At 44.3% G+C, this 16851-nt stretch overlaps 2 protein-coding genes across 4 annotated transcripts in view; one reads left to right on the forward strand and one right to left on the reverse strand.

Annotated features, from left to right (window-relative positions):
* The window catches only part of SYN3 (synapsin III), a 458389-nt gene that overhangs the window by 142530 nt on the left and 299008 nt on the right, over positions 1 to 16851 (forward strand). For all 3 annotated transcript variants that reach the window (XR_006381392.1, XM_044228488.1, XM_044228489.1), the window contains exons 5-6: positions 6342 to 6498; positions 9714 to 9803. Coding sequence is in view for 2 of the 3 variants with exons in the window: in XM_044228488.1 (XP_044084423.1) it covers positions 6342 to 6498; positions 9714 to 9803 (247 nt within the window). In the remaining variant the exon portion in view is untranslated. The remainder of the gene's footprint in view (positions 1 to 6341; positions 6499 to 9713; positions 9804 to 16851) is intronic.
* The window catches only part of TIMP3 (TIMP metallopeptidase inhibitor 3), a 56751-nt gene continuing 51577 nt past the window's right edge, over positions 11678 to 16851 (reverse strand). Inside the window, exons 4-5 of the mRNA XM_044228492.1 lie at positions 16685 to 16806; positions 11678 to 15616 (exon numbers count right to left, since the gene is read on the reverse strand). Of these exons, the coding sequence (XP_044084427.1) occupies positions 15419 to 15616; positions 16685 to 16806 (320 nt within the window). The 3' untranslated portion in view covers positions 11678 to 15418. The remainder of the gene's footprint in view (positions 15617 to 16684; positions 16807 to 16851) is intronic.

Consider the following 16851-nt stretch of genomic DNA (forward strand, 5'->3'; position numbering starts at 1 on the left):
GGAAGATTCTTGAGACTTGAGAAGGGAGATGAGGAAGCCTCCTTCCTCCAGCAAGTCATGTCTGTGTTTTATTAACCTCCTGATGGTTCACAAAAGGGGCCCCTGATTCTTCAGAGAGCCCAGCCATCCATACACCCAATGGGCCCCCTTCCCCACCGTCATCATGCCGTGCAGCTGGCAGCCGCTGTGCAGGCCCCACAGGCCTCACTGCAGCATCCTGTTGGCCGCTCCTTGCCAGACTCTTGGTTGGCTGCCACCTAATTTCTTTTCAGCCTGGACTAATTTCTTGCAGTCCTCAGGCTGGCGGGAAGCATCCCTAATTCCCAAAGCCCTTCCATATGGCCCTCCGTCTGCAAAGTGTACACAATCTCCTCTGTTTTATCCTTGTCGCAGGACAGTCATCCATAAGCCTTCAGGAGCATGGAGACCATTGCAGTGTTTTGATCTCCTCCCTTCTTCTCATCCGTGCTCATTTCTCTTGGTCTCCTTTCTCTGGGTTGAATTTTCAGACATGGAGGGAGATGGAGAAGGTTCAAGAAGTGTGGAGATGCTTCAGAAGAAACCAGAAGCCTCTCTGCTGGTAGACACCAATGTCAGAAAGCCTGGAGCCTCCCCAGGCACGGCTGGGGTCAGATCTGGTGTGATGGGTCAACATGTGATCCAAAACAGCAGCATCCCCACCTGTTGTCATTCTGACTCTTGGGGGGAACAAGGGACCATTACAAAATTGCAGTCAAGTGGCTGAGAATAATGAGGCTTCTGCTTATTAACTTATGTCCCAGGCGAAGCCCAGCCAAGATCTGTTCTTGCTACCACAGGCTTCTGCATATTTGAAGGAGTCATTACACTTCTCTGATGGTTAAAAGTCACTCAGCCCTCGGCTGCCTGTCTCTTGACACTCCCTGATGCACCCCGTAATCTCCGGCACTGCATCACCTATCCCATCTCTACCATTTAATTATATGTTGTCCTTGATTTCCTCTTCAATGCTGACAGCCAGTCAGATCTGGAATCAGGAATGCAAATAACATAGCTCATCTTTAAAGCTGAAAGTACAAGAAAACCCAGGTATAGGCTCCAGCCAGGATGTGCGATATTGAAGGCAGCCTTCTTGCCCAGGCATGAAAGACACAGGGCTTGGACCCAGTGGGACTGTGGAGACAAGGACGCAGGAAGAGGCTCATGAGAGCTGTTGGGATTTCTTACCCAGCCTCATCTCTTGCCACCACTTCAGATGTTATACTCCAGTAGCCTTATACTCCTCTAACCAACTGCAGATTTTGCCACTTCTTCCCATTATCAGTCAGAGCAAAAGTAATGGCAAGCAACTGACCCAATTCACCAGTGTAGACAACAAAGGGAACTTAATAGGTCATATAACTCAGAAGAAAAAGATGGAGACAGGGGCCATTCCCTCTACCTGGAACACCTCCAAAACCTTGCCCAAATGACAAACCCCAACTCTTTCTTCAAGACCCAAGCCTTCCAGCATACGCTGACCCCCCACTGACCCCCAGACAGAGATGAATACATCTTTGGTCCACCAAATCTTTGAATTTTCTACATGCTCCTATTATTTCACTTACTCACTGTGGCACTTTGTAAGTCCTAGTCCTTTGGAACTGCACCCAACTCCTTTTGGATTGTGAGTATCCTAAAAACAGGGATCATGTCCCTGTCATCTCAAAGTCTCCAGCCTCTCCCAGGGTGCTTGGACCACTGCCAGGACCTAAGAATTGCTGGTGGCCACATCCTTGGATGTTGGAATAATATTAGGACTTGGCCATTCCCCGACTGAATAGAGAAGCTGGGGTGCTGGGTATGGAGGGAGGGACTTCATGCCACTGGTCACTTGGTTCAAGGTACTAATTTTTCTGCATTCCTTGCAAATCCTTCCTATCACAGACTGTCAGGAAGGACCCTGTGCATTTTTTGCAGCAGTGAGTGGTAGCATTTGAACTGTAATATGTGCCTGGTTTGCACAGGTTTATCACTCATAGAAAGTGTTTATTTTTCACATATTATACTTGAGAATCTGAAGAGGTCATGGGGTCCATCTTGAATTCCCTAGGGTTAAAACTTTCTTGATAATGTTAATATATCTCCAAGAATACAGAGCATCTTCCCTTGTAAGGTAGCCCCTGGTCACATGATGCATCCTGACAACTCTATCAGCACCAGTTCTCTTCTCTAGGAGTACAGGTAGAGAGGTCCTTCATTTTTCCAGTGGTCATTTCACTTCTTGCCCATTCATTTATTTCCTCATTTACACATGCGTTCATTAACTTGGTCATCCATTTAACAACATTGGTATGCTCTATTTTGTTCAAGACAGGCAGATCTTCTGTTCTCATTGGGCTGTCATCTTCAGTGGGAAGAGACAGATAAGAAAAAACTAAGTAGATAAACCGGATAAACAAAATTGCCACAACTGCTGTGAAGAAAGGAAAGTAGGACAATATGGGGTTTGACGCAAATTTCAATAGAGAGACCAAGATCAGTATCTTTGTGGAAATGAACCTAAGCTAATGAGTAAGTGATAAGGATGAGGCCCCCTGGGCATCTTTTGGGGAAGAGCGGCAGGAGAGAGTTAGAGGAAGAGAAGGTGTCAGTGTGGCTCAGTGGAGGTAAGGGAGGGAGGAAAGTAAAAAATGAGGATAGAGAGGTGGGCAGGGGTCTTGTTACCATGGTAAGGAGCCTAGGATATGCTGTCAGAAAGAGGAAGCCTAGAAGGGGTTTTTAAGCAGGGAAGGGCTGTAGAATTTTGAAAAAGAGCACTTTGAACATAGCATCTTGAGGTAGATTGCCAAATCCTTAAAGACAAAGAGGGGGTGACTACTACTTTTATTTCAAAGAATTAGAAAGATTCCAATTTAGAGGTGAGTTCTTGAAGTCCTGGAGAGAAAGCACATCATAATATCTGGGACTGGAATGGGGCCATCCCAGCACAGGTCCTCAGATACTTCTCTTGGACGATATCTTGGAAGGGCTCCCTCTTTTTCTAGATAGCCAGATTTTCCCCCTAGGCTGTGTCTTTCTTATGAGTTCTCCCCAAACACTGAAAACCTAGCAGGCTAGCCAGCGTGAAAACTTTAATTATTTCCTCCTGGGGCAGAATGGAGTTACCCCCAGTGAGACACCAGGTTTGCCACCGCTGTTTTCTGTGGGGGAAGCCACACGTTGCGAGTAAGGGCTGTCTCATTGTGAGACCCAGGGGCCTGGAGGACCCTCTGATCATCAAAGCAGAGAGAGAAATCAAAAGGGAAAGACTGATAGATTTGACTAGGAGGGAATGAAAAATGTGTTTATATGGTTTTTTGAAGATGCATAGCCATAAAAAAGGAAGGAGAAACAAACAACTAGTAAAAATATTGCCATACAGGACAGTATGATAAAGGACAGCACCCTATACACAGAGCTCTGTGAGCAGAATTTTACAGAACAGAAAATGCACATTGTTAATGAAAGTACTCAAGCTCACTAAAGTCACAGAAATGCAAATTAAAATAGCAGTGGGGATATAGGGTATCTTGGGGGAAGTTACTTATCAAATTAAAAAAGTGTCTGCTATGCTGGGGAAGCCATAGTGATGTGGACACTGTCATGTGCAACTGGCGGCTGAGGTCTTTAGAAAGGGGGACATGTTTGGGTATTAAAAAAAAAAATTCATACCCCTTAAACCAGTAATCTCACTTCTTAAAAATCTATCTTAAGGAAATAGTTAAAAAGGAATTCATTGATTTGTGTGCAAACATGTACATGTGTGAAGTGTTGGAAACAGCCTACTTGATAATAGTGGATGACAAGTTGACTTCATAATGGTATATCCATTCAGTAGATTGTTGGGTGGCTGTAAGAAGCAATATTTTTGAAGATATTTTGAAGATTTGAAGATATTTTGTAGAGAAATGCTCACACTAAAATATTATTTGGAAAATAGAAAGCATGAAATCAATTATGAGTATGAATGTACATCATATACATTAAAAATAGATAATCAGATTGTAGAGTACATATAAGGAGACATATGATAGGTTATTAGGGATTTTCTCTGGTTGAGAATTACAGGTAATTTTGTTTACTTTTTTGTGTTTTCGAAGCTTTTTTTCCTTTTACACGGCAAACATACATTGCTTTTAAAATCAGGTAATAGCAGAAAATAGTTATATTTTGTGAGTGCTGTCGTCATCAGTTCCCAATTAGAAACACACCACTTGCCTCTTCCTCTCTTCTTTCTCTATTGCTGTAAGAGCCAGCAAATTGGAACACAAAGAGCAGGAAAGCCAGAGGAGAGACCTGGGTGTGACGTGCTCTGGCATGGTTTTGCCTGGGACACATCACTGCCTTGCTATGGGCTTCAGTTTCCCTGTCTGTAAAACACATTAGTTGGACTGGTTCAGCTCTAAGAATGCAATAAGGATATAGACATAATAATTCCAAGCTTCTAACCCAACTCCGACCCTAACTACAGAGTGACATGATTGACCATCTCCGTGACCACAGTGTCAGCCATACCCAACAGGTTTCCATCCACCTTGTTCCCTGGAATGAGTTACAGCTCCATGGGGGAGAACTTTACCATTTCCTTTAGGGATAAGAGGGTGATGTTCATGTACATCATTCATTCCTTCAACATGTACTTATTTCACCACTGCTCCCCTGGCACCAGACCCTGAGGTGTACAAGGAGACCCAAGCTCATACCAATTTGAGAAGTATCTGCACCTGCAGCTCATTCTTTCCTTCTGTCTCCAATGGGGCAAGTCCTTTCTGTTTGACAGTTATTTTAACTTGAATTTGAATTATTTCAAGAAAAATAGTTTATTTGAAGCTAAGTGTCTAACTCAGGATGAGCCAAGTATATCATACCATTTTAAGGATAAACCACCTATGCACTGTAAAGCCGATTTTCTTGTGTGACCTAGAAGGAAGGAATCTAGAAATAGATGGATCCTTGGCAGTGCAAGTAAAAGAGTGTATGAATTCATTCCCCTGGAGCCATGTGATGGAGGAAGACAATATGGACTTGGAATGATCACCCGAGTTCACACATGGCTCTCCTGCTTCCCAGCTTTGTGACTTGGGGAAGTTTGTAACTTCTCTGGGCTGTGTGTTCCCATCTACAAAGTGGGGACATCGTCCCAACCTTACCTTTGTCTGCTTGTGAATACTAATCAGTATCGGGTCTCCAAAGGGGCCCAGCAAAGAGACTGCCATGTTCTTGGCACATTAATATTCTTGCTGCTTTCCAGAGGCTGCTACTTAAAAGAGACAAGACATGTTTGAAATAAACAGATTATATATGAATGTACACATATGTATATATAATATACATATATAATATGTATATATACATACCATGATGCATGGTAGTTGAGAATTAGGGCCATGAGGCTACACATATCTGAACCTGTCGTGTACCTGCAGCATGTCTTTTTGAGCAAGTGACTTAATCTTTATGAGCCTCTGGGTGCTGTTGACACAAAATGAACAAATTTTGGAATAAAAAAAAAGAGTTATTCAAGCCCAAGAGTATACACAATCTTCACAAAGAAGAGAGTGTTCTGGTAAGGGAACATTTGATGTAGGTTTATATATATTTTGCATAAAAAGTTGCAAATTATTAGACAAAGAACATTTCAGAAATTTGCAGGCCTTATCTTAAGTTTCTAATATTTGCAAGGCTGTGTGACTTGAATCTTACTAGAACCAGGGAAGTTTCTTACTTTTTCTTATCTTTGTGTTCAGAATGTTCCTTTTTGGTTATTTTCTTTAACAAAGCAGATATACACCATGCGCGCTTGGGGCAGACATAGAGCCTGTGCTTTGAGGTTTTGCTGAGTCATTTTGACCTTGGTAAATGTTGGAGTATAGCTTCCCTGGGAGTTGAGGAGCAGGGCGCACAAACATTGAAAGTTGAAAATTTCCTTTATCAGTGCTCCTCTGTAAAATGGAATTTCTGGCAGCATTGCCCACGTTCTTGGGCAGTTATGAGAGTTCAGTAAGGTAATAGGTGCTGCCTAATAAAATGGAGGTGCATTCACATTTTCCTCTGATAATAAATGAATATTTGTTCAATCTAGAAAATCTAAAAAACCACCTAAAAGAGAAAATGAATAAAATATGAGTTCTTTTCAGCCCTTCCATTTTGTAGCTGCTGTGCGTTTGCATCTGACTGTCCCCATCCACACTCCCCCACCCCATCCACATTCTGAACTGAGGTTGCTGGGTTGGCAGCACCCATGCCAGGTCATTGCTATCCCCTGTAGGCTGTGATCCGATGCCCTGGTGTTTCAGCAATGCCTCATGTAGTAACACTGCTGCGGGCACTTCTCTTTGCAGATCCTTCAAGCCAGACTTCATCCTGGTCCGTCAGCATGCCTACAGCATGGCCCTGGGTGAAGACTACCGAAGCCTGGTCATTGGCCTCCAGTATGGAGGGTTGCCTGCTGTCAACTCTCTCTACTCCGTCTACAACTTCTGCAGCAAGCCCTGGGTGGTAGGTGATGGTCCAGGCTGACCTAGAGTGGGGTAGGGGTTTGGCAGTGGGTAGTCTCCCAGCCCTGAAATAGGCCCATCCTCCAGCATGGAGGCCTCAAGTAGGTCTTGTGCTGCCTGGTGCTCAAACTATTGCTATCATGTGAAGTGGACATCATTACTCCATTTGAAAGAAAAAGAAGCTCAGCTTCAGAGCAGCTAAGGAACTCACCCAGGGTCATGTAAACTATGAGGGATGAAATCAGAACCTGAAGCCATATCTCCCCAAATCCCAAGACTTTATTTTCTCTCCTTTGTATTCATAAATTTCATTCATCCTTTTATTTATCTGAGTCTCCATTCAAATGTTACATGTAAGAGAGGCTTTTCCTAGGATACCACCCCTCTATTCCCCCCAATACTCTCAGTTCCCTTCCCTGCTTAATTTTCCCCCCAATACTTATTTCCATCTAGAAGGATATATTTATCCATTCTTTTGTGTATTGTTTGTCTTCCTACCAGAAGTAATTCATTCACTCAACAAATATTTATTCAGCACCCACTATGTTCCAGGCACTGTTCTTAGTCCTAGGAACATGGCAGTGAGTAGATCAGACCAAAGTCCCTGACCCATGCATCTTATATTCTAGTGATCAGAGGCACATACAGTAAGTATATTAATAAATTGCCAAATATGTAATATGTCATATAAGTGCCAAGAGAGAAGATAAAGCAGGGAAGGGAGATAGGGAAGGTGGAGGCTGGGGATATGTACAATGTGCTCTGTGGAGCTCTAGCCATCTTGTCTCTTGTTTCCCTCTGCTTGATCTCTTGGTGGTAGGACAGTGGTTGAGGACATGGGTTATGGAGCCAGACTGGCTAGTTTCAGGAGCCTCGGTTTATGAGCTGTGTCATCTTGAGCAATTTGCTTAACCCTTCTGAAATTATTTTCCATATTTGTAAATGTTGATAATAATAAGGTCATTCTGGTAGGGTTATGAGTGAATACATTTGGCTGACACAAAGCATACACTCAATACATGGGACAGTTATTATATTCATTCAATAAATATTGGATGCCATCAAGGTCTCTGCAGAGTTGGCACTCAGTATTTGTTGAATGAATATATAGATTAATTTAGTAGATGTGGAGAATTTTTAACCACTATTTTCATGGTTCCGGTCTCTTTCTCATTCTACCCTGAGATTTTTGGCTTATAGCATCCCAGATTTGATGCCACTGTCTGGAAGGGTCTTAGATAGTATTAGCCCACACCCCCTTGTTTTTCCACATGGATATCGTGATGGCAGCAGCTACCACTCATCAGCCCTGTGTCCTGTGCTGAGCCCTTAATGTACATACTATATTTGATCTTCAGAAACACCCTGATAAATACGTATTTCTAATATCTCCATTGTACGTATGAGGAAACTGGAGGTGGGCATCTCCAAAACGCATGTGCTTGATCATAGACTTCCTCTCTCTCTGGACTTCAGTATCCTTCTCTCTAAACTGAGGGATCCCCCATCATTTCCCATATTTCTGAGTTCCCTCAAACCCTCTAGGTGGACTCAATGTAGCATCATACCTGCAGACTGTACCCCAAGAGTTTGCAGGCCAGTTCTAGTGTGATGCAAAAAGTTCTTAAGTTACGCATTCTCTCTGTCTGAGCCATTAATGTTGAGTTACTCCAAGTCAGTCTGGGGTAAGACTTAGCGCCCATTCTAGCCATTGGACCCCAAATTGTAGCTTACTCCTTCTTCCTGATCAGAATTTACCATGCCCTTTCCACTTATGACCACTAGGATTTCCCTTTTGCTTTCTGGGTAAATTCCAAGCTCCTTATTCCAGCCTTTAAGGCTCCCAATGGTCTGTCCCAATGGTCCCAACCCTCTGTCATCCTCTCTCACTGTCCCCTATACCCAAGATCAAAGCTGTGATAGCCACTGAGTGTCTCCAGGGCTCTACTCTCACTGCTCACCTAGAGTACCCTTCCATCTTCTCTTGTGTCATCGGCTCCAGGGAATCATCCTGAGCCCTACTCTGTCCCTCTTCCAGGCCCCTCAATCCTCTTGCTTTCTTCCAGCAAGACATTATTATCTCAGCCACCTGCCCACAATCTTCCCTCAAGGCCTGGTCTCCTGTGCTAATCTTCTTATGCAAATATTAAAGCACAGTACTGAGCACAAAGTGAGCTCCCAAGGGTGCTGAGTGGGGTGGCATAATTGAGGAAAATGTAAGTCCAAGACCTGCCTTCCAGGAGCTTACCCTCCAGCTCTAGAGATGGTAGCTACCTCTATGGCAAAACAAGGCTGTGCTGAAGCAAGAGGAGTCAAGTGTGGAAGGGATGCAGCTCAAGCAATTGGAAATGAGTGTGGTTGTAAAAGCAGAAAAAATAGAGTTGACCCTTGAATAGTGCATGAGTTGGAGTGCCAACACCCTGTGCAGTTGAAAATCTGTGTATAACAATTGACTCCCCCAGGACCTAACTACTGATAGCCTATTGTTGATTGGAAGCTCTACTAATAACATAAATAATTAACACAATTTCATATAATACATGTATTATATGTTGTTTTCTTACAGTAAAGTAATCTAGGGGAAAATGTTGTTAAGAAAACCATAAGGAAAAGAAAATACATTTATAGCACTGAACTAAATATAGTTCACTGAAAAGAATCCACATGTAAGTGTTCCTGTGTAGTTCAAATCCATGTTGTTCAACGTGTTAGCTGTGATCTAACATTTGAGTGCTCCCAGGGACCAAGGGCAGCTATTCATACATTGTGTATTACTGGATCTCCTATTTTTTCCATTTACGAATGGATTTGCTTTCTAGGCTACACATTTAGGAAGTGGTGGAGAATTTGAATCCATAGTCTACACCATAAACTGTTACATAGTCCTACCTCTCTAGAAAAAAAGGCTTTGCAGGCTGGGATTGTGGCATGAATGTCAGCAGATTGTGCTTGTGTGAAATGTTGAGTGTGTAATAAATGCTCATTAAATGTAATTGAGCTAAACTCAATGGCCTGGAAGAAATGAAGGGTTGATGCAACCAGATGATTGAGAGGATGAACTTCTGGCCAAAGAATCGGGTTTTTATCTTGTAAACAGGGACTACTACTGCAGCTCAGCTCAGAAAAGTCAGTTACTTGAGGCCTGGGATCAAGTGGGAGGTTCCACCATACTGGATAACAATGATTGACCAGTGCTCTTTTTTTCTTCTCTCCTAGTTCTCTCAACTCATTAAGATCTTCCATTCCTTGGGTCCTGAGAAGTTCCCTCTTGTGGAACAAACATTCTTTCCCAACCATAAGCCAATGGTGAGTGCCCTTTTTTACTCTGATTAACTTCATGATACGGAATGAACACAGATGTCCATGTTTTCCATCCCTTTGGATGGAGGAGTGAGCTAAGGGGTCACTCCCTGACTACCTGGGCTCTAAGGAGGTTGTGGTGTCCTGTGGGAATGCCTGGTTTTCCTAGGGAAAGAATCAACACTTTAGGTGAAGTTTCAGGTAGCAGGGTAAATGACAAAGGTGGATGGCATTCCTTGGGATATTGGGAATTTTCAGCAAATCTGGGGACAACTTGAGCTGGCATTTTGGAGACAAAGTTTGATAATAAAGATAAAAGATGTTTCAAAAGTTGGAAGTTGTTTCCCTTGAGCCCTGGACAGAACCTGGTTTCAGCTCTCATCTCAATAAAAACAGTAATATTTTATTGGTATTGATCATCAAAGGGAAGTTTCTTTGTATGTTCTCTGCATTTTGACTTTTGGATGTACCTGAGGTTGTCTCTGGGAAATGGTTGGAGCTTAGCTTGGAGCACATGGTAAAGCCTCTCATTTGGAGGAAGCTGGGTAGGAAGGTTAACATCTTTCTGAACAGGGTAGAGAGTTCTCCATCCCACAGCCAGAAGAAGTTGGGCATAAGAGTTTTGAGCAGCTGGAAATAGCCTGTGATGTGTGTGCTTGTGTGGTTAGTGGTCTTCTTAAACTGGTCAAAGGAATGCTGGGCCATGGACCCATGCTTGCCTCATGAGGAATGTGAATCTCGGGGAACAGGGTAGTTAACACGGTATCCAAATGTCCTAGATGGGGACTGCGGCCTGGATGTAGAATCCCAAGCTCAGACTGCTGACCTGGACGATTCTGTTTGGAGGTACTGATGGGTAGGAATGCAAGCTCCGAGGAGAAACAGTCAAAACAAGTGAAAAGGTTTCCATCGATTATCTTTCCCTTATATCTTATGTGGTAAGAGTCTTAGAATCCAGGATGTGCTGCTTAGAATATGAAGATTTGTGGAACCTGGCATATTCCAACAAAGCATGAACACAGTAGAGAAAAGTCAAGGTTTATCATCAAGCCAGAATGAGTTTGAATCCTAGACTGCCAGTGTACTAAGTCTTGAGCAATGAATTAACTTGAGACTTGGGTTCCTCAGCTGGAAACTATGGAGGACAGTGCGGCAACCTCATTGGGTTTTTGAAGTTTAATGTATTCATGTGTATAGAGTGCTATCCCCGACATATGATAGGTGATACAAGTTGAATAGTTTAAAATAGGGGCATTATACCCTGGAACATTGTCAACAATGGAATGAAAGTTGGGTGAGGGGTCTGGAGCCAACCCAGCCCATTGAGGATAATAGATCCAGCTGTAAGCTCTGGGAGGAGCTCACCAATGAGTGGGACCTCTTGATTTCCTGGCATTCCCCACTAGACTGAGCCACACTTGGAATTTCAGGCAAGCATTTGGCATCGGACACTGATATTTTCAGCCTTCCCCTCTCACTTCCATGGTGTGAGATTCTTAGGAAGAAACTGGGGAAAGCCATGTCTGGTCTGGGAATACATGTATACAGAATACCTGTATTCTGTAATCCCTGGTTACTAATAGTTAATTAAATGGAGATCCAGATTCTGTAGAGCTATGGAGAACCTTGACTGTGGAATCAGGGAGCAAGCTCAGGCCAGGATTAGCACTCAGAGGGAAATCTACAATGCCACTCTTGAAATTGTTCCAGCCTTGGGAAAGGACTAGAGCATGGTGGGTCCAGGCTGTTGAAGTGAATGAATGGAGGGGAACATACATGGGCCTGCAGCCAGGACAGGCAGGACCAGCTTCCAAGGCCCTCTACTGTCTATATTACTCCCAGTGGTGGTCAGGATATAAGGAGGCAAGAGACTGCAGGTGTGTGATAGAAATAAAACCATTTTACTGTTTAGAATAAAGGACACACTATAAAAAGTGAACATTATGCAACATTACAGACAATATACATTCACGGAATATAAAATTCATAAATAACATGGAGGAAAACTGTAAACAGTGCTACAAAATTTAGCAACAAATACATTCCTTCCAGACAGGGTTTTCTCTGGTTGGTTTCTCTCCATCACTTCTGGGTCTCAGGACAGCAGACTGGCTAAAGGGAAAGGTGTGGGCCTGGGAGAATCTGTGAAGCCCTCCCCTCAAAGCAGGAACTGGTCTTTAAGTTCTTCCTCTCCTCACACCTCCCAAGAACCAATTTGGAGGCTGTTGATATCCATCTCCCCTACACTCCCACATTTTGTTTTGCATCTGTCATCAGATTTTTAAAGTGTTTTCCTTGTGTGAAACTTTTGTAGTGATATTTTTACTTTCGGTAGCCAGGAGCCAAACACTCAGGTGCCATTTTGGGGTAATCCATATTGGCGACCATCGAACACAAAATGAAAGGCCAGGGCAGGGGAGGGTACTGTCTCCCAGGGGGCCACAGTGTCTCTGAGACAGAGTTCCAATTGTTTCTTAAATTGTTCAAGAACCATCGTATGAAAATTGGTGCTCATGGGCTATACCTAAACTGCCATGATGTAGGTCTTGAGCTGGGTGACAGGTCTGGAGCTGGACAAGTCTCCAGTATTATCTACCCAGGCACATGGAGCACAGGTCTGAGAGGAGAGAGGCTGGGTATAGTGCTTTCTAGATAGGTGGATAGGGAGGCAGACGAGATGGCCAGATGAGGCCAAGAGGTTTGGAATTACAGCTCCCATAGCTCTGGATTTTTAGGAGAAATCATAGCTTCCCAATTGAGTGGTCAAAGATCAAGGGGAAGAAGAATAGGACTGACCAGCAGACTGCCCAGTGCCAGTTGATACAGAGCAAGGACATTTTCTTTTGAAAATAGCAAGTACTTCTTGCTACTCCAGAAAGCATTGGGATGCCGATAAAGGGAGGAGGACAGATGAATCTCAAGTGCTAGTTCCTTCTCATTTCTCCAGTTCGCCAGTCGAGCTGCCTGCACAGTAGAAGTATTTCACCCTCATTTCCACTGTAGAATTTGATTCAGGAAAATGGCGGCATGTGGGTTCCATTTTTTTTTTCTCTTAAACACAATGTACACATATTAAAGCCTACACATGACACAAGATTTAGCAAAATAAAACGTTCACGATATGATTGAAATACGGAAGTGTCTCAACTACATAAATGACTTTAAATTATACAGTAAGTGAACAGGTGAAATAAACAAAGCTATAGCTTATAGAAAGCTCAAAAACCGCCCTCTGCCAACATCGCTTTGCAAAGGACCTTTCTTTGCCCAGGACCTGCTGTCTCTTTGCCAGGGCCTGACAGATGGAACTGTGGTTCCACAACATTTCTGCAGGGAAACTTCAGGTGACTCATGTTCAGGCCTCACCCCAGGTCCCGCCTTGTGTGAGTGGAGGTGGCCCCACCAGGGACCAAGAATCACTGATGCTTCATAGAGGGGATGCTGTTGTCCATTTGTGGGAGGGCACTTGTGTGAGTTGGACCAGGGGTTCCACCTTAGAAGACTTTGAAGTTGAAATCAAGAAATTCTCAGAACACCAAGGCTGGGGCTTACTTCTTAAGAACCTCTGGCCTGCTGACCTCAGCTCCTTTTGCTTATATGGCTGCATTAAGAAGGCAAAGCCTCCCATTTTCCACCTGCCAGATGGCATGACCATAGGTGAAAGATACAAGATAATAAAATGAATCCTATGGAAGCCAGATGCCTGTACTGCCTTCCCACTGAGGGGTTCTGCCAAACACCTTGCCTGGGCATTTGTGCATGTGTGTGTGTGTGTGTGTGTGTGTGTGTGTGCAAGACATTACACTGTGTTGTCTGCTTCTTTTTTTCTTTTTTCTCCTGTTTCAATTGGCAGCTCTGTTTCCTAAAGTGGAATGAACTGAAGACACAAATACTAGGAGGATAAATACCCATAATCTGACAAAAGAGACAGAGCAATCATGTTAAATGTTACCAACCTACCACCCCCAACTCTGTAAAGTATACTTTATCACCTACACTTGGCATCTCACTTTCAATACTTAAACTTAAAATAATTTTATTTAATCAGAGAACTTATATATAGTTTTATTTAAAAAAAAAAAAAAACACAACAAAATCCCTACAGCTGATTGCAGAGTCAGGCTTCCCCAGTGACCACTGATTTTAATCCCATGAGGTAAGGACCTCAGGAGATGGTGTTTGCCCACCAGTGAGCTGTGGGAAGAAGAGCAGGCTGTCTCGTAACCCAGGAAAGTGGCCATCTAGCTGAGGCAGGACACTTCGCAGCTTTCCCTCTTGTGCCTGGGGCCTCTGACCCACACTAACTCTCATCTCCCACCTGAGCCAAGCCAGTAAGGCAGTTAAATGAAGGCCCCAAACATGAAGCAGGAGAAAAGGAGAGGGACAGAGGTCAGCTGACCCCAGTTAGAGGGATGTCAAGGGTGTTCAGAGTTTCAAATTTTAATTAAAATGAAAAAAAAAAGTCAACTTGGAATGTCATGATTTTCTTCAAACAAGCAACGACAACAAAATAGAAGAGATTATACTACTGGCATATTTAACAGCATTGAACAGAATTCTGTGTCCTGTAAAAAATTAGCTTATGTCCCCGTGTGGGTATATGCAAATGTGTATACAAACACATCCCCCTAGGTGATCTAAACCCTACTTTGGAAATAGTATTCTCTACCCAAGTCTACTTGGCTATATCTGTGGATAGTGTACGGTGTGTGTATTCCTCCAATTTACATAAAGGCAAGCTCCTGGCCAAATCTACCAAAGAGTTTTCCAGGAGGAAGTCTTGTGGGAGATAGAGAGAGGAAAGACATTCATCTCAGTCTTTCACCTGAGCTTTTGTACAAGGCAGGCAAATTGCCTCCTGACCTCAGGCAGATGTTTAAGTCTTCAACAACTAAGAAAGTTCTGTTATTCTGGCCTGGCTGCTTGCTCCAGACTCAGAAACATCTGGTCAACCCCAGCAGCACTGGCCTGGGGGAACTGTGTGTGCTGCATCCTCTCAGACCCTCTCCTGCCATCTCTGCCTTCCCTCCCTCACTCTTACATGCAGACACAGACAGACGCAGTCTGGTTGGGACATGCAGTAGCATCTCCTTGGTGTATAAGATCTTCTGCGTACCTTGAGTCTATCTGCTTGCTGCCCTGGACTGATCCTGAAACGGTTGACCTCTCAGCAACTTCCTTGTCTGTGTCTTTTATGTACTGGGGTGGAGGAGAAGGTCCAAGGGAGAAGGGTCTGGGAGTTGGTGAGGTGGGAAAGAACAGAGAGGGGTAGGTGTTACAATGCCCAAATGGGGTAGTTTTTCGATTTTTGTTTTCCTAAAAAAATAGATTATATTATCACGAAGAAGAGGAGGGTACATTCCTCATTCTTTCTGGCATGGCACCAAAAGTTCCCACGTGGAAATGGGTGATGTCAAGGCCAAAAAGAAGGGGTAGTGTGGGGCCAGGAGGATGGTTCCAAATAAACTCCATATGACAGCATAGACTTTTCCTTAAGTGTTCGAAGTGCTAAATTTGCAAGAAAACAGGCACTAATGTCATTGTCATCATCTGGGAAGAGTTAGTGTCCGAGGGAAGCTCAGCGGGAAGGGAGGGAGGTGAGGTGGGGCAGGGTCTGGTGCTCAGGGGTCTGTGGCATTGATGATGCTTTTGTCCGGGGGCGCCCATCCTCTGTACCAGCTGCAGTAGCCACCCTTCTGCCGGATGCAGGCATAGTGTTTGGACTGGTAGCCAGGGTAGCCGAAATTGGAGAGCATGTCGGTCCAGAGGCACTCGTTCTTGGAGGTCACAAAGCAAGGCAGGTAGTAGCAGGATTTGATCTGCAATTAGAGAATATCCAAAGGTTGGTGGGCTTTCTCATGGGGGACCCAGTCCTGATGCTTCCTCAAGTCTAGATGCATACCACTGTAGGTGGAGCCCAGCCACATCAGTCCCTTAGTGAAAATAATAGAAGTAACACTCACTAACACTTTCTAAGTACCACTGTGTACCAGATATTCTGCTCAGTGTTTCTATGTTATTCTCTTTAGTTCTTAACACAGATTTAGTTCCTTTGACAGATAAGAAAATAGAGGCTCAGAGAGGTTAAGTAACTTGCTCCAGGTTACAGAGCCCGAAAGTGGTGGAATTAGACATTTGAGAGAGCTTCCTCTATAGGCAAGGATGAACGATCTCAGCTGTTGTGGGAATTAAGGAATTAAAAAGATTAAAACTTTGGGCATCCAGCTGCCCTGGGAGAGAAACCAGACTCAGTGAGCTGTGTGACCTGGGGCTAGTTACTTGAGCTCTCTGAACCTCTATTTTCTCATCTGCAAAATGAGCATAGTAGTAATTTAAAACCACACAGAGTTGTGAAAATTAGTGAGAGAACAGTGCAGCTCCCTCCCACAGCAGGAAGGCTGTGTGCCATGGCCTTGTGCTTGAGTCAAGAAATTAGGCCTGATTGAGGAGTGATGTCCTGTGGTATTTGGTATCAGCAGTCCTGTGCCAGCTCGCCCACCTGTGGCAGGGGCCACCAGTGAGGCAACCTCCCTGGTGAGTCCACTTGAGACTGCTCAACAGGACCTGTCAGCGTAAAGGTCTTGCACCTGCCACAACCTTGAACCACAGGAGGGGCCAGGGATGCTAAAGAGTCCTTGTGACCCAGCAGCTGCCAACTGGGCTGCATGGTGGCAGCGATGACAGCAGAAAGGCATTCTTCCCCCGCTTTCTTCATTGCTCAGCCTGGGGGCAACATTCCTCACCACCCCGGTTCAGACTTGCCCTTCTGCCCTGGCCCAACATTCATGCCCTTCTCAGCACAAGGGCCCAGTGCCCAGTACCGCAGGAACTGATGTTTCTGGGGCTGTGAGCCAGCACTGCCCCTGCCTGCCCTCTCCAGGGCTTACCTTGCAGTTACAGCCCAGGTGATACCGGTAGTTGAGCCCCTTGCGCTGGGAAAGGGTGAGCTGGTCCCACCTCTCCACAAAGTTGCACAGTCCTGTGTACATCTTACCGTCATAGACACGGCCTAGAGGAGGAAAGAGGACAAGAGGAGAGTTGTTTTTTCCAGAGC

This window comes from Neovison vison, chromosome 12, assembly GCF_020171115.1.
Source record: "Neovison vison isolate M4711 chromosome 12, ASM_NN_V1, whole genome shotgun sequence".
NCBI lineage: Eukaryota > Metazoa > Chordata > Mammalia > Carnivora > Mustelidae > Neogale > Neogale vison.